Genomic DNA, 21351 nt, shown 5'->3' on the forward strand with positions numbered 1-21351 from the left:
GATAAGAGAATCACTACATTGGAACAGACGAAGAGTGAGAATTTGTGAGTGGAACAGATGAAGAGTGAGACTATACCTCAGCATATTTTTTTCAAAGTACAACATTAGAGTTCCTGAGGTAAATTGTTACACCTTTGAGCTTATGTGCAAAACTGATGAATTAGTCATTTGTTTTAGTTTAGATGACTGCTACTTTATTTTGACAAATGGCCAAACCCTTCTGGAAGTATCTTGGTATCTATTTGAAATGTGTCTCCCACTCAGCCATTTGTACTGTACAGTCTCAAAGTGCATTCTGATTTTGTAGAAACAAGGACACTTATTTGTAAGAGGTATTTGAGATGTGCTCTGTGTCATACTGTAAGGACTTCTGATCAGACTGTGTAGCACTCTGGAACTATAAGCTACATAACTGAGAAGGTTCACCTGCTCAAGTTCCTGGTTTCCCAGGCTTTTCTTCATGCTTTTCAATATAAACACATGCAGTTTTAAGTACCTTTATTTATCCTCTAATCAGTCTGCATATTCTATGTTACCGAAATACTAATACTAGTCTACATTACCGTAATAATAATAATAATCTTACATTACATCAGACATCTGTATGTTCTTTATCTGCAAAAGAAATTAAAGATTAGCATATTCCACAGGATTCAAAGTACCTGTTCCTTAGATGTCTACACAATAGCACAACCTGTGAGTGGGAAAGCACAGTGACAACACCTCTTCTCAAACTTCTCTATTAGTGGAAGGACAGAAAAGGATGGAGAATAAAGAAGTTAGCTGGGAACGGCTAGTTCTGTGAAGCTGCAGTGACTTCTGCTGACAACATATTTGGTCTTAAACATTTTTTGTTCCATTGCAATTAAAACCAGACTCAAATTTCAGATAGCACATTCTGATCAGTATATCCTTGCTTACATACATCTTTCTTCTGTAACAGCTGCTCTGAAATTCCTTTCAGAATTGAGGCACTGCACTTCAGAAATAATAGTCCTACTATAAAACTATATTTCTACACTGTGGGCTCAACTTCTTCCCCTCCTAAAATCCAGAATGGAATATGACCAAAAATGGTATAGCATTACACTATCCCATATGGATCTCAACCCATTGACTGCACTTTAAAAAAAAATCTGAATTATGCCTTAGTCCAAGCAAATTATTACTAAAATAAAACCGCTCAATAACCCTGGTCTCTGTTGTGTCAGGCAACAGTCATAAAGCCTTACCAGCACCACAAAAAAGAAATCACATGCAGAGCAAACCAACCAGAAACGCCTTATCTGGAACCATGACCAACTTTGAAAAGCACTGCTCCTAAATATGCTATGGATAAAAAGCTTGATAAATGCATTTTAACTCAGCCATTTTAAAATACAGCATATTTTCATGACTTGGAAACATAACTGATTGAAATTCTGCTCCTAGCTTCCTCTATGTCAAGGCAGCTTCTTTGCAAGAACTCCAGAGACAGAGCTGGAAATGGTTTTCTTGCACCTATACAACTGAAATTTTAATATTCCTGTTCTTCAGTCCAAAAAACCTAAACTTTTGCAAAAACTACAGGCACTGGTATAGCTAATGTCTGGCAATTAAGTTACTGTTTCACCAGTCTCATCTTCCTCATTCATAGCCTGTGAGTGCACTCTCTCACAGGCTATGAATTATTCGAGGATGAGCTGCTTTCAGCCTCTTGTTGCACCTTCTAGGCTTTTTTCAAAATGAAATAGTCAAGGATTTGAAGTTTACAACCCTGGCATTACTCTTTGACCCACAGGCTCTTAGTTATTAATATGAAGTATAGTAACTTCAAGAGATATCCACACAGTAGGATAGCCAGTATCTTGGTAGGGTTTCCTTTTTGCTTGATTTGGAACAGAAACTTATCCTTTCATTTTCCCCAGTTCTAAGTGTGTACTAGCCATCCTGCTGTTCACTATGTTGCAGATTGATCTCTTTTGCTCCCTAAGGTTTTATGCAGAATTTAAATCACGAAGCTGCTAATTGCATACATGGAAACAGAAATTGCGATCCAGCAAATGCTACGCTGTTCCCATGCTATGATCCTGGACCCTGTTTTAGTTACTAAGAGGTTACTACATTTAACATCAAACTTCCTCCAAATTCAATAGGTAGCATCATGAAGCCAAATACCCAATTTTCCAAACCACACTTCCTCCCAGTTAAGCTCCTTAAAAATAACTACATGTTTAATGATGGCTGCATTTTACTGAGAGACTTCAACCACAGACAATATGCTCACAAAACCACGGGGGCTGGAGAAGCCTCCATAAGGTTATAATTCCCTATATATACTACATTTAAAATATTTTAAATAATCTGAAGGAATAAAATTTAATCTGAAGGAATTAAAATAATCTGAAGGAATACCTAAACTAGCAGAGGGAGCTTCCTTGTGTAAGGCTAGAAAAAGCTGTTTGCCTGGATACTTTTCATGAAGAAATGAGAGGAACGGAGAACTGGGAGAGAACAGAGGCTCAGATTGCTGAGGGACAAGACCGTCCTTCTCAGACAGTGGCGGACCTGCAGGATTTCCTCCATTTTCTGCAGTGCTCTGACTGAGAAGCACTCTCCTGACAGAACAGAGATGGAGCGGAGCCTTATTACAACCGCAGTGAAAACTAAGTGTGTGGCTCCCACTCTTGCACGTAAATCCTCTTGTAGCTTTTCCTAGAGTAGTGGCCTAGGCTGACAACTTTCCCCACAGAACAAAGATTGATCAACCAGTACAGAGCATCTATAAGGAAACATACCTGCTGTCTACTCATCAAGTCGGAAGAGACAAGCTCATCTGCCTGGACGAGCAAGAAAAAGTATTTCACAATTTTATTCCGTCTTAAGATGTAAATACTTCAGAAAATACCAGTTACACAATTCCAAAAATTCTCCAATTGAAGGTGTTAGGAACAATGGTAAAGGAAAAATATTTAGGAATTAATCAATAATCATCAAATTAGGCTCATTTTCATTTTACTGTTTCTTGCATAAAGTTTTTAAATTTACTCTTGACTTTGTATCTTCTCATTTTTACTACCTAGTTATCTCCACAGGATGGATGCAAAAAGATTTCCATCAGCACATTTAATGAAAAACATTTCTTTCAAGCAAGGCACAAAATTTAGGTTTATTTATGTAATTTGATTAATCCCAATTTTCCTTTTACATTAAGTACAAAAACCAACTTGAACGTAGGTGTAAATACAATTTCCACAAAGTAGTTCAACGAGATTTAAAATCAGTTATGTATCCAGAACTGTAAAGCACAATTAAAAGCAGACCAGGATATACAGATTGCTTACTGTAACTGCTAAAAGAGCTCATAAGGTATGAATATATTTAACAACCTCCGGTAATAAGTTATCTCCTTTCTAATCTTTCATTTGAAACGCATTTAGCAATTCTGTACCTAACAAAGAAAGCATTAAAGAATGAGAAGTGCAGATAAGTTTTACTCAAGCTATCTGAGGCCTAAATGAAACACATACACCATCAAAAATTAAATAACAGAACAATGACTTAAATATTTTGGTTGAACATTTCTAAGAACATAAATGCTAAGATAATATAGAAAAATAGCAACAGGTTTAAAGACTTATTTACTTCTCAAAGAACTTATGGCGTACTGTAGCTGCCTGAAATATTTTAACAATTATAGAAAATCATATTTCCAAGTTTGGTACATTCGTATTTTCTAGATGACATATTTAAGACAACCATCCATGAACTTATTTACAAATAGAAGCTTATTCATTTTAAAATCTGTATAAAAAAATCAGTTTTGGCACTACCCATAAGGCAATGGATGATATGTACCTAAGATAGCAAATCACATAATGAAAGCATAACCAGAAGAAAATCATATTCTTTAACTTATTAAAGAAACTGTGAAACTTTAATTATAATTAAAGAGGAAATTAAAGAATCAGCATTTGCAAGTCACTAAAACACCCTATCCAAAATACTGAAGATTCTTTTTATATGCAACAGGAAATTGCTTTAATCTGTGAAGCCACTGTGCCATGTCTTGTGGGAGAACCTGATGTTTCTACGGTTATTAAATTATCAAACTAGTTTTATTACCAGAAAATAGCAAAAAGTTTAAGAACATCATGATTTCACTTCTTAAGTAAGCAGAAAAAAAAATATTACTCTGAAGTTAATGGTCTATAAAAAAAACCCCAAAGGTAAATTTGCCATTCACTCCACTGAGTAAAGACCACAGTTTCAAACTGGTTTTTTATTGGTATGAATGGTTTTAACAATTTCCATTTTGCATTTCCATCAGCTTCAATGATAGTTGAACCTTAAAATTCAATTTCTCAGTGTTGCCACATTTGCACTGCAAAGACTGCAAGCCCAGATTTCATAAACTGTGGATTTAATTTAAATTTAAAAAATAATCTTTGCATTTATCTTAAATTTATAAAAAGATTTTTTTCAAAACTTAAGGCAAAAACAAGTTTTATTGGTTATGTTTCTTTAAATCTGAGCAGGTGTACGAGGCTGTTTAAATGTAAAAAAAGCTAATGCCATATAGAGGATTACCAACAAAAGTAAAGAATAAGGCAGCATGCACCCTTAAGATCAAAAGAAAATTTAATTTTACAAGATGTTTAAATAATCCAAAAGCAAAAAGTGTCTGTCTCCTCTAAGAGTGTCTTCATAAAACATGGAAATTTTAGAGGACATCAAGTTACTAAAATATTCCGTTCAACGTTTATACAAATACATTACTACAATTATAAGTTTACATACAATCAACTGACATCTCAGTGTTAACTAATTACTTAAATTTACAAGACAAACATAAATAAAGCTGTTAAAACAGGCAAGTACAGTACTGATCTATCATTCAGCACAATGTATTTTGTATTTCTTTCACCTTGAAAAGAATCAGATTAGAATTGTGCGAAGTCGTTCTCCAAACCTAGAAATAAAATAAAAGAGAATTAAGTATATCTATGCAGGTTTTACACAGTATGGGCATATTCCAAATGCCTACGTCCTGTTTTCAGGCATGTAATTTACCATTTAGCAATGCTCTGTCCGTTCTCAGAAGAGGCCACAGTCTTTAAGGTTATTTTTAATAATGACATCAGTTACAGCATCGAAAACAAACTGCACATTTTTTGTGTCTGTGGCACACGTGAAGTGAGTGTAGATTTCCTTCGTGTCTTTCCTCTTGTTCAGATCTTCAAACTGACACTGAATGTAAGCAGCTGCTTCTTCGTAAGTGTTTGATCCTAGAAGGAGAAAATTGCTCAGTAAGAACGTTTCAAACTGAGAAAGAACAAGATGCATACTGTATCTTTGAAGGAAGTCGTTCTTTGGAAATAGCTAACCTAAACCTGAAAAGGAGTAATTCCACAGCCATTGCTTTAAGAAACCATAAATAAATCTTGAAGGAAACCTTTTGGACACATTTTCAATAATTAAAACTAAGGACTCAATTCCAGCTGCAGACAGAGTCTTCCCATTTACTTCAGTGGCACACAGAGCAAGTCATTAATGACCAATCACTGTTCCATAGATTAGGATATTTTGTTTCCTTCATTCAAGTTATTCACTTTCAATTGTTATGTTTTTAAAAGGTTTGGGTTTTTCCCAAACTCAATTAAAGACATTTGGCATATATATTTCTCCTAAGCTTTTTACCTCCAACGTGCTATTTTCTGTACAACAGAATAGTCTGAAGTTACAACGAAAATGATACATAACAAGGCCAAGACTTGTTAAATGAAATCATCCTCTTTTGCTATGTATTTCCTGAATAAGCCATCTATTTCTAACATGTATATACACTCCCTGTTCAGGGATTCCTGCTAGTGAAAAGAATTACACCTAAGTACCAAAATAGGAGGACAACAGAAAAAAGAATGCGCTAAATAAATTAGGCTGAAAGAGTTGCAGCAGTAACATGTAAATGCTGTCAGTGGACCAGCATTATTTCACCTGGTTAAAAAGATGAATCTGACTTAGCACTATTTTATTTGTGACCCATAAAAACATCCCCCCCCATCTTAAACTTTATTTCATTTAAATATTTTAGACACCTACAGTTATTAAACTCCTGATTTGTGCGTCAAAAATGAGGTAATTTAACCAAAAATTACTTGACACCTGCGCTCCCCTCCAATACCTGCATATTCAGGGTAGCAAATAGTGAGAGGACTCCTTTTGATTTTTTCTTCAAAAAGATCTTTCTTGTTCAGGAAGAGAATAATAGAAGTGTCTGTGAACCATTTATTGTTGCAGATACTGTCAAACAATTTCATGCTTTCATGCATCCGATTCTGTATTTGGAAAAAAAGAAACCCCACCTTGTTGTATTTTATCAAACTTCAGTAGTAAAATCAGGATACATTTTTGTGTAGTTACATTTTTGTAATACACAAACGTTTTGTAACACACATACATTTTTGATTAGTTACAAGTGAACCAGATTAAGTTACAAAACTAAGTTTCTAGCCTACAGAATCACATTTTACCACAGGGAAATACAGAGAGGCCAAGACCACTAACAAAGAACACTTTAATGAGTAAGGTTTAAGCAACTATTTTTTCTCCCCCTCATTTCCAGGCTTAAGCTATTTAATATTTTAGAAGTTTTTGGTGTGTACTGACATTTTGCAGTACAGATATTCTACAAGAGTTGCCAAGTTACCTGAATTTGTCTTATACTGATTAGATCTTCTGGAAATTGCAAATTAAATGTTGCACCTAGCTGAGATTCCAGCACTTAAAAAAAAAAAAGTTCTATAAAACTAGAGAATCAAGTGAGCAGGTTTTTTTTTCCTCTTACCCTAATTTTTAACTCTGTAGAAAAATTATCCAAAATGTAAGTACTCTGGCTGAGCTCCAGTCATTTAAGTAGCAGGATGCTAGCTATTACCCTCTGACTACATTTGACTTGAAAGTTTTTTTTATTTCTCTTTCCTCCCCAAACTATATTTTATAAGAAGTTGCAGAACATGAGGAAGAGCACAGAAGTTTGTTAATGATTCACACACAATAGACAAGCATTACTTTAGACCACTTGGATAGTAAAAAGCATGCACCCTGCGCATACTGACATGGAGGAGTCACACCTTAAAAGAGGAGAAAGGAGTGGAGGGGGTTGGAAGGGAGAAGGAAGAGCAAAATTTCTGCAACTAAGGAAAGAGATCAGAGAAACACATTTAGAAAGAAACAAAAACTGAAGACTGAGGAAGGAGAGGAAAACAAAACATGCAGTAAAGTAGAAACAGATAAATCAAGCAATTTATTGTATACTTCTAGCATCCATAAAGAGACTAAAATGTGTATTAGTGACAATCTATCCTCATTAATTTATGCATCCTTTAAAACATTAAAGAGTGTAGCTGAAAAGAATACTTGTCTCAGATTCCTTCTGAGAATGAAAAAATACTTTGAAACCTGAAAGCATGAATTCTATCACCATGTCTGTGAGACCTTTTACACAAAACCCGTACATCTTATAAAGCAGTAATACTCTAAAAGATGTATTTATAGCTTTCCTTTCAAACTTATTTAGTTTCTATCCCTTCTTCAACATTAAGGTACTTGCCATTTCCTCATCTTCAGCCAAGACCAAGTCATAATCACTTAATGCCACACAAAAAATAATGGCTGTAACACCCTCAAAACAATGAATCCACTTCTTCCGCTCTGATCTTTGGCCTCCAACATCAAACATTCTGCAAAACAGAAGCGCAAAACAGGGAATTAACTTTGGAATTTCTAGCTTTCTGAATGTTAACCAATAAAATCTGAAAGTATCAGCTGTGTAAGTCTGACCACAACATTTTTAAAAAGGCGTAAAAATCTGCAACATTTATTACTATTTAATGTCTCAGTATTTAATAGTATTTTATAGCCTTCCTATACATTTTACAAAATATGAGAAAGTGTAAGATGAAAGCTAAACAAAACTGATTATTTACAATATTATATTTCATTAACAAAGTTAATTGTAATCTATAAAAAATAAAAATACAGAGGTAGCTTTAGTAAATGTAAACTAGATGAAAGTGTTATTCAACCTTGAGTCCAAGTGAATAAAAAGTCTAAAATAATAAAAGGTATTGATCAACAATGTAAGATTCTTAAGACCAGAGTTGTGTCTGTTTTAATACTTGGAAATAATGCAATACTAAGGAAGCTGGATACAAGTAACACTGACTATTGTTGTTGTTTTAGTATTTTGGATATAAACATATAAAATCTAATTTTTGCTTTTTCAGATTTAATCTGGAATCTCTAAATCCTGGTGAGTTTCAGCTCCTCTCTCTCCTAAACCAAATTGCAACTTGATCTATTTTTCAACTGTCCATGTTTAAATGGGATATTTTTTTAAGAGACGCTAAAATTATTTTCAAAATTCTCTTAAAAGACAAAATAAGCATTACATAATAATAATAATAATAATAATAATAATAATAATAATAATAATAATAATTTTCCCTCTAATAAATGCATTTTTTGGAAATGCAGTTAAGTGGGAAATCTGAGCTATAAAGGTGAGTCTTGTTTCTTTCGAATTTTTAGCTTAGCAGAAATAGAGCAATAGGAAAAGACAACATTCCAGAACTTAACAGCAGATAATCAGCAAATTAGCGTGATATGAATAGATTTGCTTTTCTTTGCTATCTAAATGCTTTAAATAGCCATTTACTAACCATTATGGGCTACACTCACTCTGAAAGTCAGAACTTTCATTAGACATCATTAGGAACTTCAAGTATTTTGCAAGCCAGATAAATAGCATCTTGATATAATGAACTGTGCATCATGGGGGGATGGACCCAACACCAAAAAAAACCCCAAAAAGGCAGACGAACAGTGGTATCCTGAAGTTAAGTGATATAGACATTGCAGGATCTTCTCAAAGAGAGAGAACACAGACTTTTTCCACCTGTCTCTCCTACCACAGAAAAAAAGTCTGTTTCCTCAAATTCTTGCGATGATTTATGGCTTAAAAACAATGTAAATGTCACATACTACTTCCCTCGCTATGGTAGTCAATATTCTATCATACAAAAATTTAATTTTTCCTCCTACTTACAAGCAAATGCAATTATTCCTTTTAAAAGAGGCCTGACTTTTGTCTTCAGGGGTTTTCACAAGTTATTTTAACTTTTTTCTACATTGTCACAAAAAAAGAGCTTAGAATTCAGTAAGTATAAAAACGTTCAAATGGGAGGAGGAAGAGAGAAGAGAAAGAACAGAGGACAGACCAGTTCCTACATCTCCATCCTCTTTGCTCTAAGTAGTAGAATGGCCAGCTCTATCATGAAAGCCTTATTTGGGTAAAAATGTCATACAAACAGCAAGAGAAATCCAGACCAAAACAACAATTGTTAAGATGCATAGTTATAATTCTTGTAAAGATATTCCAGCATGGCCTAAAATCATTCAGAATTATATTAGTAATAAGGCTATCACATTGAGGGCTTTTGGTAGACAGTAGGGCATGTAGGGTTGAACAACAACAAATCCCATTCTTTATAGGACAGAACAGAATACAAGACAGGAAAATTAACTGAGAAACTGAACAAGAAAATAGCTCCTTTTAGTTTTTGTGGACACCAGCTTCTAAGGATAATGAGAAATTAAATGCTTTATAGTGATGGCAGTACTGTAATATCAAGCTGCATGGATCTCACCTAGTTCAATATCTTACGGCACTGCTCAATGCAAAAATATTACTACTAAGATGGTAACTGAGAGGTATATGAAAACATGGCACAACTTCCCATATTAATAAAAAAATTGTAGTAGTAGAAAGTATTCTTTCAAAGAACAGAAAAAATATGTAAAGAAAATAGGTCTGCACAAGAGGCATTGTATGATTTTGGCTTGTTCAGACTATGTTGCCAGCATGTATCCTGGGAAGGGAGGAAAAATGCAGAAGACAGACAACATCTAGAACATAAGTGTAATTTCCAGTTTGTATTTGCAGATATTGATTTTAGCCATAAGTGTTTGCTTCAATTCAGAATAGCCTCTCTGCCAGTGGTGCATTTCACCAGTGATGCTGGTCTCTTTTTGGGGTTGTCATTCTATGAGTGCACCTAACAAACTCCCAGTTCTTTATACAAACCATCTTTTTGCACTCATCTTTGAAATTTTTATACTCTAAAATCTAGTACTGCACGAAGTTTTGGCACCACAGTTTCACAGTGAACACCTCAACAGCAAGTAATAAGAACCTGATGGATTGTTTTACATAATGAAGCTTCTTCTCCATATAATAACAGTATGGAGAAATACAGGCATACAGAAAAAAACCAAACCTATTTGGCACACAAAATTCGTAAAAAAAAAAAAATAAGGCTGCAAGTATCTTTCAGAAAAAATAGACATTCTGAACAGAGTGGTCTTAAAGTTCATCAGCTTTCCATCAGCCCTGTTAGAAGTCATACTGAGGCCTGTTAGCTCACAGTCCCAAAAGACTGAAACACTCATAGAAGCTGCTTAATCTGCAGATAAATTTTAAAAAGTTTTGAAAGAATGATTTACAGATTCCACCTTCCAATATCGGACGGTGTGCACACAGGGTTGTGTGCAAGCCCATCTTTTAAGCACTTGCCTCTGGTGCTAAAATTCATAGTACCATCCATGGTTTGACTACCCAAAAGAACCATATTTTGCTTATGCAAGGTAAGTCAGAGTCTACAATGAACTAAGAAGAAATATAAGGCAGTTCTGAAAGAATTGAAGTTTGTAACAGCTGAGTCGACCCCCCTTATCTAAAGAATGAAGGTATTAGAAAAATGGTTTAATGACTTTCCATTATTAATAATAATTATTATAAGAAAGCAGACTTCTCCAATGAGATTACAAGGTGACTATGCCACATTAAGACAAATTACTTCACTGAACTAAATGTAAAGCATTAAAGACACTTCTCCAGTCATCACTCTACTAAGCTATGTTACTTAGCTATATTAAATAACTAGCTTTCTGAATAGTTTCTCTGCAATTGTGCAAATTTAAGGACTTACACAAGGTCCTTTCATTAGCACAATACGTTTTTGAAAGCTAGTGTTGCCAGATTTGCTATGTTCTCCTTCTTTCAGACTATTTCAGCAAAGAACATGATTCCAGTACCCATACAAAATGTGATATAGGCCAAAAGGACACCAGATATTTATTATGATTTTTTTCACTTCTTTTTTAAGGTTATACAAGTTGTTCGTTCCAGTCCCCAGCCTCGCAAAAAACTCTGAATTTGACAATTTTTTTTTTTTTGAGGCAGGGTGAGTGTTTACAAAAATATGATACATATCTGGAAAAGTCTCACATATTACACACTTATTAAAACAGACCTGTATTTTTCATTACCCCCCTTTCCTGTTTTCCCTGGGCTGTAAGATTGCGGGGGGGCAGGTAGGTAAAAAAACCTACTGATTTAATGTTAGTATACTACATGACTAGGTAAATTGCACTAGAAGGGATTCAATTACAGTTGTTATTTTTAGAAATCTTCAAGTGTTCTGAGCTGCTAAATTTTTATTTTAAAAAAACACAGTAAAAAATAAGTAGAGAAGGAAACAAATTAGAAGAAAAACAAAAGACCTTTGGCTTTCTCATCAAAAACTGTCAGAAACATCATAACCTCTAACGAGGTCTTCTACTTGGGTATACTATCATGCAAGTGACAATGCTCATTGCCCCTTTAATGTTCTACAATGGAATAATGCCATCTTAAAAACATTTTAAAGATTACTCCTGTTAGAATTTAAAAATGAAAAAAGTGTTCCTTACGTTCAGAGAGATCTTTGAGGGAAAGTTTCCGGATATCACCCTATATAAACGCAAGTCAGCCACCTACTCTTCCTTAGTTCTCAAATAATTAGTGATGGCTGTACCCATAGGAAGATATTTCATACTTGTATACCTTAATAATTAATACCGTAAATCTTAGTTGTTACTTCTGTCAATTCTAATGCTAATGTTTTATAATTTTTTAATTTATAATTTTGTACTAAGACCTGAATTTCCAAAATAATTTGTTAATTTATCAGAAGAACATTTCTACAAAATAAGATGTTCTTTGAAGACAAAAGTAGTAAATAATCAGACTCAACTTCTGAAATAGTCTATAGAAACAGGATGAAGATGACTTGCTACTTGCATTTTAGATTGAATCAATAATCAAAGCTATGCTAAGCTCTTTATAGAGAAGGCTGAAATAAGGCTCAACCTCAACAAATCTAAACACACACAGCAAAACAGTAAAGAAAATATAAGGAAAAAAATTGAAGTACACAATATTGCACAGCTAGTCATACTATCCTATGCTTTCATCATGAATGTCTTTGGACATAAATGTTCAGAATATTAATATTATTTTGTAAATCCTACACCACAGGAAACATAAGTCACATCCTTTCATCACTTAATAAAGTACTATCTTTAAGTACAACACATATTTGAATTCAGTTCTTCAGGAAAATGGATTTACTCTTTCATACAACACCAGCAAACATTTATGAGCCTCCAGCTCTCCAACTGAATTTAAAGGGAAGAATCTGATAGAAGAACAGCTATTTAACATGGCAGAAAAATGAATATTTTGAGGTTTAATTTACATATAAAATATCTTTACAAAAAGCTTCCAATAAACCCAAAGCATTTATTACTTAATATCTGCATATTTATTCTGAGTTATTACAGGAGTTCCAAAGACTCCTACACCCTTTCAGAAAATTGAGCCAAGCATGAGGAATTTTTTTCAGAAAAAAGGGGTGCGGGGGCGGGGGGGTGTGTGTGTGGAATCAAAGTTGTGGTTAGACAAATTTGTTAAATTACATCATTGGAAGTCCATCTTCTAGAACTTTACAGAAACCATAACAGATGAACATGCAGCATGATTTACATACTTAAAATGAAGATCTTTGAAAGTAAAGTGAGTTTCCACTATTCCTGTAGTTTTCACTCTAGTCCTGAGAACGTCCTGTTGGGTTGGAATGTAGCTGGTTTGTGCTATCCTGTCCAAGTCATTCAAGTAACTGAAGGTAAAAATAAATACTACTTTCAGTTATTCATAAAAGAGTAACAAGATAATTACAAAGAATTACAGAAGTTCTAGGTTCATTCATTATATTGTGCTTGACTTTTATAAAATAATTTTCCTGAGATAAGACCAAAACCAAGACACATTATTCCCCTCAATTTTCCAAGGCTTTTTGAAATAAGCTTTAGAGACACAAAGGTATTTCATCCTAGAAGAAAGAAAACTTATGCAACTGACTCCACTACAAAGAATTCTTCTTTTGAAATCCTGAAATGCAAACATGGTTCCATGTACACCAATGTTATTTGCACTAACTAGAACACCTTAATCTTTGTAACCTACAGAACTACAAGTTACTTTGAACTATAACCAAAGCCCAAAATTACCCTGGATTTGATAATAGGTATGAAAAGAACAACTCATGTTTTGGCCAGAATTAATGTGTTTAAGAAAACGCTTGACACATAACAATTAACTTTCTATTGAGAATTTCTAATTGCACACATTTTTTACAATATTATACTTTCATTGCAAAATTCTTGTGATGCAGACCAAGAAGTCCAGCGTTTCTAAAAACCATACAAATCTTATTTGTGCTTTTCCCATAGTAAATAGGGAAGGCATTATGTTCTTCTTTCAGTGTAACCAGAAGTTAGCAATTTTAAGGATACAATTGCATGGCTAGAAGAACAGTTTTCTTCTGAAATTAGAGGCAGAGGTATCTAAAACAACAAAATAGAACACAAGAGGTTACCAGAGGAAAGTGATCCTCCAAATGAAGTACTCCATATTGACGAAGGCTTATACAAGTGCTATCTCTTCAGTCAAGAGATATGTCATCATGAGCTCAGCTTGTTGTCATCGTGAGCTCAGTTTGCTGCCATCTACTCTCTGTACCCTTAGAACAACTTCAGCAAACGAGTAACAATCATGCTGGAAGTATCAGTGTTATTTCAATACAATTTGACCGCATTTCTATTCATTTGGCATGCCTACAATTTCATTACTCCAGCTGTGGTCTCACAGTTACCTCACCTGCATGTTGTTTATTTATGTACAGTTATTCTAAAGAACAGAAGTACTTTATTTTAAGGAAAGCAAAAACCAACTTCAAACACTACCAATTAATTCAGAATGATAAAGCTTTAAAAAATTTCCCTATAAGGCCAGTATCACTGCTATGCCATTCTTTACCATCTTACCTCTCCCTCAATGGAGTCTTTTCCTTGACTGACTTACCATTACTTGCTACCATCACATGTTATTTCTCACACCCTTGATTCCTTACTATTTTGGTTTTTTAATGAAGTACCCTAGCACAGAAGACACATCCTGATGGTTACCTTTGCTCAACGCATTTCTAACAGAGACCATTAATTAACAAAGAAAATGCAGCAATGTTGAACCATAGGAGAAACTCTATTATGAACATGAAAGTAGTATCCTTGGTAATACAGATTCACATCACATAATCAAGTTTCCTGGACATGTTCAGACACTGAACAGGTACTCGAGTCATGTTTTTGTAATAAAAATGCTATTAAAGCACCTTAAAGCAATTTTTGTCTTCCTCAAGAGGATGAAATGACTGGTCAGAACATGACTCAAATTCATAATTATACCACACCTCTTCCTTTCCAACCTTGAAGCCTAATCAGAGTATTTTGACCCAAGTAGACAGTATCTTTGTCCAGATACTTCTAAATTTTCCATCCACATGGGAGCAGAGTTCCTCAAAAGATGAAACTTCCCTTATATTCCTTTAGCGACTACTTACAAGACAATCTTGTTTGTCACATAGTACTTACTAGGCAGCAGAGTCATTAAGCTGATATTCTCTAGATCTGTTGAAACAAGCTTGAACTCCACTGTCTTTCCACAGTCTCTTGATAACTCCAGCAAGCTCTGCAGTCATAAATCCTTCTTCTGCTGCTCCAGCTAACACAAAGAGTTGACGAGCATCATCCTTTAGGATGTAAACAGAAAGTGGAGAGACAAACATTGAGAAACATAACAGAAGAATTATCACCTAAGAACTATATTCAGCAAATTAGTTACTTTCTTGACCTGGTACGTGTGAATGTAACCAAACAAAAAAACATGAAGGAAAACAATCGGTTTTAGCGTTCTGCACAGGTTATTAATTCTCATGTTTTTCAACAATAGAAAACGACTAGTAAACAAAATTTCTCATTAGCTGATAAAGCTTCTTCTGATCTGTTTATAACTTGAACTAAGCTTCTATAAACAGAAGTAGTAACATATTTTGTGCTCAAGTCTAAAGTTAACCTTATTTGCTTATCAAATACTGCTAACTGAACAGAATGGTTGCAATGCATACTAGAACCTTCAGAAATGCAGATGGATACTGATTGACTGAAGAAAACACATTAATCACTTAAGCTTCAAAAAACAACTTTGTTTGAAAGTGACAAATGATCATTTCTTCCCAAATTTTTCTATTTCCATCAGGAAATAGAAAAATACTTCTTAAAACCTTTCCAGATAAAGCAGTTACAAATATCCATTACCTTAATTGTTCTACAGAGACCAAGTTTTCTTGGTAATGCAATATCAAGCAAACAAAGATTTTTAAGAGAGCAAATGAAGGATTTTAAGACTACATATAATGACTGCCTTTGAGAGTGAGACTAAGGAAGTACAGGCTGTCAATCCACCAGCCTCCTTTAACAGAATTTGACCAGGTGGCTACCTTCATCCAATTTTGACTGAGGAAAGAAACTTAAAAAAACGTTAGACCTGTAAGGCACTGGAAAAAGAAGATAGCAGCTGGGTATAGGAAAGAAATCCACATTAATACTCTCCTGTGGTTAGCTGCTTGACCTTGGTTATTAGCTGTATGTGATCTAATGCCAAGGTATGTCTGCCAGAAAAATTAGCATACTTGTGGCTTATAACTGCTACCCACAGCATGTACTGTGTGTCCAATAATTAAAAGAAAGAAAACAGATGATACTGGAAAGGAGGAAGGAGAAGAGACTTAGGCATATCAGCTAGGAACTGAAAGTATTTCAAGAAAGGATTAAAAAAGCAACATATAAGGTTATTCTCACAGAACAGTAAGTGAAGATACAGATGCAAATCTGTAGAAAAATCTGGTTCTGTCACCTTTGCTGTTCAAACAATAAGCTGTGAAAAAAAAAATCAGGATAAGCACAGAAAGTAGTGATTGTTCTAAAGATATTGTCCACCGTAGACTTAAATAATCAAAAGATTATGACAGCTAACAGGGAAACTGTTCACAGATGGATTAAGTAATACTGATATTCACAGCCTGAAAACAAAAAGCTTGCAGTTCAGTCAACTCAAGGCAAACTTGAAGGGATTTATATGTGTCTATAAGTATACATATGTAGTTATACATATGAACACCAGGTATCTGATATATAGTTCAAAAAGTCTTTTGAAAGGTAGAGTAGTTACAAATCTAAAAAAGAACATTTGTCAAAAAAATTAACAGAATAGCGATTACTGTACATGCACAGGACAAATTGTGGAAAATTAATAAAAATTCAATGGATTGTACTAATAATTACATGAAAAAAACAGAGCAGTAAAGATCAAAGGGTTGGATAGTCAGATCTCATGGACTGTAGTTTGAGCAATATGCCTGCATAAAAGAAACCTGAATGACAATTCTGGTCTTAAATATTGTTTGTGGATGCAAATGCCAAGGACCTACAACTCACAGAAGCAGCAGATCTTGAAGAAGAGTCAATATATTAAGACACATGATGGAAACAGCTTAGAAACTGACAGTCAATTTTGTCATGAACGATGATGCCATTCTATACCTCACATGGTCTGACTTTCAAACATACAAAATTTACTGTTTCAAATAGCTCTAATCTCTACATGCTCTAAAAAGGGGGGGAGGGGAAAGGGGAGGTGGAACAAGATAATCAATTTCAGCTTTTTAAAAGCCCAAACATTAAAATAAAAAGTGGTCTCTCTTACCCCCATACTCCCTTTTCTAAGGATGGCAAGTACTACAGACACCACAAGTGAGGTAGTATACAATGATCAAGTCCTATTTTCATTATTAACCAATGCTAGATACTTTCCTTTAATTATAGTGGAATGGGGCAGCTTCCTCTCTAGGTGTCACTATTTTTATAGAGATTTCATAAATAAGATGATGTAAATAAACTAATTTAACCATCCCTCTAGCTAATAAAGCAAATCTTACATTCAGAAAGTGGTCCATAGTCCTTTAAAGCACATTCACTAAATGTCTCTCAAAATATAGTTTCTACTTTAGTACTGAGACATCCTGTGGGACAAAGGAAGATACACCAGTCTTGAGACTGACCATTACTGGAGCTGCTGGTGTAATCTGTGCTCCCTTGTTTCAATAGCTTTAAAAAAAGAAAATGTTCAACTCAATGCTTTACCATTAGTCTGATGACAGAAATAAGAGTATATGATTTTCCAAACAAACTGATCCCATTTAGAGTAAAACTCTCACAAAGTCCCCTCAGAAATTTAAGGAAAAGAGTCTGAATGTAACAGTTTTCAATCAGGAGTTACAATTTTGAGGTTTGGTTGGTTTGGTTTTTTTGGTCAAAAAAATGACAAAATTACAACAAAATAGAACAAAATTTAAAAGGCTATACTATAATAATGAAGTAACCATACTTTTTTTTTTTTAAGTGAAACTGATGTATAACACAAGCTCTGAATTCCTTTTTCCATTTCTCACTTTACAATTGGCAAAAATCTAGTACTGACGTTCCATAGCAGTGTTGCTCTGAAAAAAGAATTTGGACCACCAAGACCTGCCTAAGTGCAAAGGGATGGACAGCTATTTTAAGATTATCCCTGACTAAAGTTTGTCTCATCATTTATACAGCTCTCTGAAGTCGAGAAACTCAGATGACTTCAAATCGATATCATATATAAAATAGCCCTCAAAATCTTGTTAGTCATTTTATCTGCTAACACCTAAATTTACTCCTCCTCCGTTTTCTCTTACTATGTATTTAGTAACGAGTCTACCATCTGCCTCTTTCCAACGTTAACTGCCAGACTCCAGAGAGGACTCCATTGCGCAAATACTGAACCAACATGTGATAAGATACTGTTGCTGCCCTGGAAAACTTTGGTCTTAAGAGAAGACAACAGCAAAGATGAGAACAAATGTAGAGGAATAACCAATGAAAGTGAAGCTTTTACTAGTTATGTTTACAATTGAAGAGGTTTCAGGTAGAATTAACATATGTACGTAAAATAATGACTATCAAAGAGCAAAATGAAAATTAACTAATAATTCACAACTGCCAATCAGATTTAGACTTCAGATACAACTTTATGACCCACTTTACATAATCTTATGAACATTTGTCTTCCTTACGACAACCATATATAATGCATTTCACAGGGTCACTGAAGGTATACTCCCTAATATTTATAAATTGCTTTTTAAGCAATCAATACGATCTTGAACACAAGACTTTATAATGAATGAATAATTTACATACTGTTTCTTATTTTTCAAGACCCTCCCTTCCTCCCAAACTGTAATTCAACCTTAACATGATGGAAAAAACTTAATTATGACAAAATATCACTCTGACTACCTTACATACATATTTCAAAACATGAACAGCAAAAAAACTTTCTCCATCTTTCCTGCAAGACAGCCATAATGTGGCTAGTTCCTGCTTCAAAAACTGTATTGGTGAGCATTCCATATTCTGACATTGATTTCTATGGAAAGAAAATAAAAGCACAGATCCCAAACTAAGTTTCAATGCTGGTCAGACTAACAACTTTGGTGATCAATTTCAGCACTGCAGCACAGAGTGTATTCCTGTAACCAGAGGACAAGCAAAAACACTTAAGCTAAGTGTTTTACAGAGAGATTCAGAGCACCTGAACTCCTGACCAGACATGGATGTACCCAAGGTCACCACAGGTAAGAGTACAGGGTTAGGACTGGAGAAACAATAAACCAAGAGAATCAATCCTGCAGACCAGCTTCAATAGGCGGAATGGCAAATAGACCCATCAGAGGTTTGTATGAGGGACATTAGATGAAATTAGATGGAAAAATGCAGAAAAGCTTAGAAAAAGGTCTCCTATTTCTTGGGAAAAATCCTCAATCCATATGGTATCATGAAAAAATGGGATACCAGCAGCAGGGCTATGCCCATGTCTCTGCTTCAAGAAAAAAAAAGACCTCCACACTGGAAATCAGTATGTAATAGGATCAAGCTCAGAGGCTGGAAATGTTTTAGGCACTGCTGTGCCTACGACCTAATAGAGAAGCGCAGACAGTAGCTAGATGGTTACCTATTTAAGCTGTGTTTTTTAACGAACGTAAAGATGTCTAACTTAAATGACTTACAGAACATAACAGCCCACAAGTCCATACAAATAGAGACATGACTGCATAGTTTAATGTTTTTCAAAAACTCCCTAAGACTCAGATGTTTAGTTCTCTGAATTTAGACAGAATTTGGATAATAGTATCTAAACCAAATAGTTGTTGTGAATCAACCCAGTGCCGATTGCTCTGTAGGTCACCTTGCCATGTAAAGACCAATGGCATTTAGTCATCAATCAAACTTTGTATCCTACAAAGAAGATTTTTGGATATCAAGAGATTTTTTCAGAAAATAGTAACAGACAAAAACTGAAAATGAATGGATATTTCAGCTGCATATCTGTGTGTATACTTCAATACTCACAGCCCTGGTTGGATCACCAAAGTCTATCTTCAACCTCCCCATTGCTCTAATGATCGCAATAATAGACTGAATGGTGTTACTGTAGACAACAGCTTTGTACTGTTTACATTCTTCTTCTGAATAGCCAGCTTCATGGATAATCCTACGGAAGGAAAAAAAAATAAATTCTCTATTCAAATTAAAAAAAAATATTTCTCTATCATAGTATTTCACCATACTTACTTCATTTGTTTGACAATTGTGCTTTTCCCTGATTCACCAGCTCCTGAAAAATAAATGTTTGAAAATTAATTAGATTAGACTTCTATTAATCTTTGGAAATACATTTGCTTTCTACATTTCAAATACCTAACCAATACAGAAACCTTAAATAGTTAAAGTTACATTTGTTACAAATTAATTTTTAATATCAAAATCTAAGTGTCTTGAGCTGGAAGTTTCAAAATCAAGACATTTTAAGAACAAATATTTCAGTTCTAAAAAGTCTTTGCTTTTCTTTTTACAGAAGTGAGCATATCTTTACACAGTCTGCTGGAGTTTCTAATGCAAACAGGTGATCAGTTGTTCAACTTCAATGGGGTCTGAAGCTAAATTCTTCTGCCTTTTTAATCAACACCTAACCAAAAACCTGCTTTATAAGTTCTTCACAATGTACTAATGGTCTTCAGTGTTGCAAATGAACATCTTCAAACTCTTCAGGGTTCTAGTCCTTGTAACCATCTTTTGGCCTTTGCAAGAGTAAATCAATAGAGTCGGAATACTTTGGAACAGATTACATGAGGTTTGCCAGACATGCCGATACCATTCTCAGTGCTTAACAAATTTAAAAAAAAAAAAACAACCAAAAACCCCACCACACCCAAACCATGCTATGTTAAAATACAAAGCTTACAAAACCAATTAGTATGTCTGTCAGCAGACAGAGAAAAAAAATGCAGTTTTTGCTGTCTCAACCACCTTAATTTACTTTACTTCCACTTTCTTTAGTCTGCTTCTTTCTCTGAAAAAATTATGGAACTCTTAGAGCTGTGATCTAATCCCTTTAGCCAGCATGCTCCCAGCTTGTTTTTGACTTGTGCTGAATTCTCCATCTTACATTTCCTCTCTCTCAGTATGGTTTTGCAGAAGTGAGTATAAACTTCACAGTGTCTACAGGTGTTTCTAATGCAAACAGATCACCAGTTGTCCAGTCCCAATACAACCAAAGAAAACTCTCTTCTTTAGAGGTCACTGTAACCATGGGAAGCCACTGATAAAGGCTGTATTTATTCATCTTCAAAAAACGGCAAGAAGGGGAATCTGAGGCATTACGAGACAGTCAGCCTCACCTTGATCCTCACACTAACTATACAGCAAATACTCCTGGAAGTCATTTCCAGGCACATGAATGACAACAAGGTGACTGGGAATTCCCAGCATGGATTTACAAAGTGCAAACTGTGCCTAACTTGATAACTTTTCAAACAGTTATCATGAGGAAACAGCTGGTTTTGAGAATGAAGGACAACAATGGATGTCATTTACTTCGACTCTAATAAGGCTTCTGATGCCACCTCCCATAGCATCCTTGTACCAAACTGGATAAATATCAAC

At 34.6% G+C, this 21351-nt stretch overlaps 1 protein-coding gene across 1 annotated transcript in view; it reads right to left on the bottom strand.

Annotated features, from left to right (window-relative positions):
• Nucleotides 1–2861: 2861 nt before the first annotated feature.
• GNAI1 (G protein subunit alpha i1) overlaps nucleotides 2862–21351 on the bottom strand; it is a 38923-nt gene continuing 20433 nt past the window's right edge. Inside the window, exons 3-10 of the mRNA XM_072858592.1 lie at nucleotides 19981–20023; nucleotides 19759–19900; nucleotides 14854–15011; nucleotides 12912–13040; nucleotides 7592–7721; nucleotides 6164–6317; nucleotides 5053–5267; nucleotides 2862–4951 (exon numbers count right to left, since the gene is read on the bottom strand). Of these exons, the coding sequence (XP_072714693.1) occupies nucleotides 5077–5267; nucleotides 6164–6317; nucleotides 7592–7721; nucleotides 12912–13040; nucleotides 14854–15011; nucleotides 19759–19900; nucleotides 19981–20023 (947 nt within the window). The 3' untranslated portion in view covers nucleotides 2862–4951; nucleotides 5053–5076. The remainder of the gene's footprint in view (nucleotides 4952–5052; nucleotides 5268–6163; nucleotides 6318–7591; nucleotides 7722–12911; nucleotides 13041–14853; nucleotides 15012–19758; nucleotides 19901–19980; nucleotides 20024–21351) is intronic.

The sequence above is a fragment of the Ciconia boyciana genome, chromosome 1 (assembly GCF_034638445.1).
Source record: "Ciconia boyciana chromosome 1, ASM3463844v1, whole genome shotgun sequence".
In the NCBI taxonomy this organism is placed as follows: domain Eukaryota; kingdom Metazoa; phylum Chordata; class Aves; order Ciconiiformes; family Ciconiidae; genus Ciconia; species Ciconia boyciana.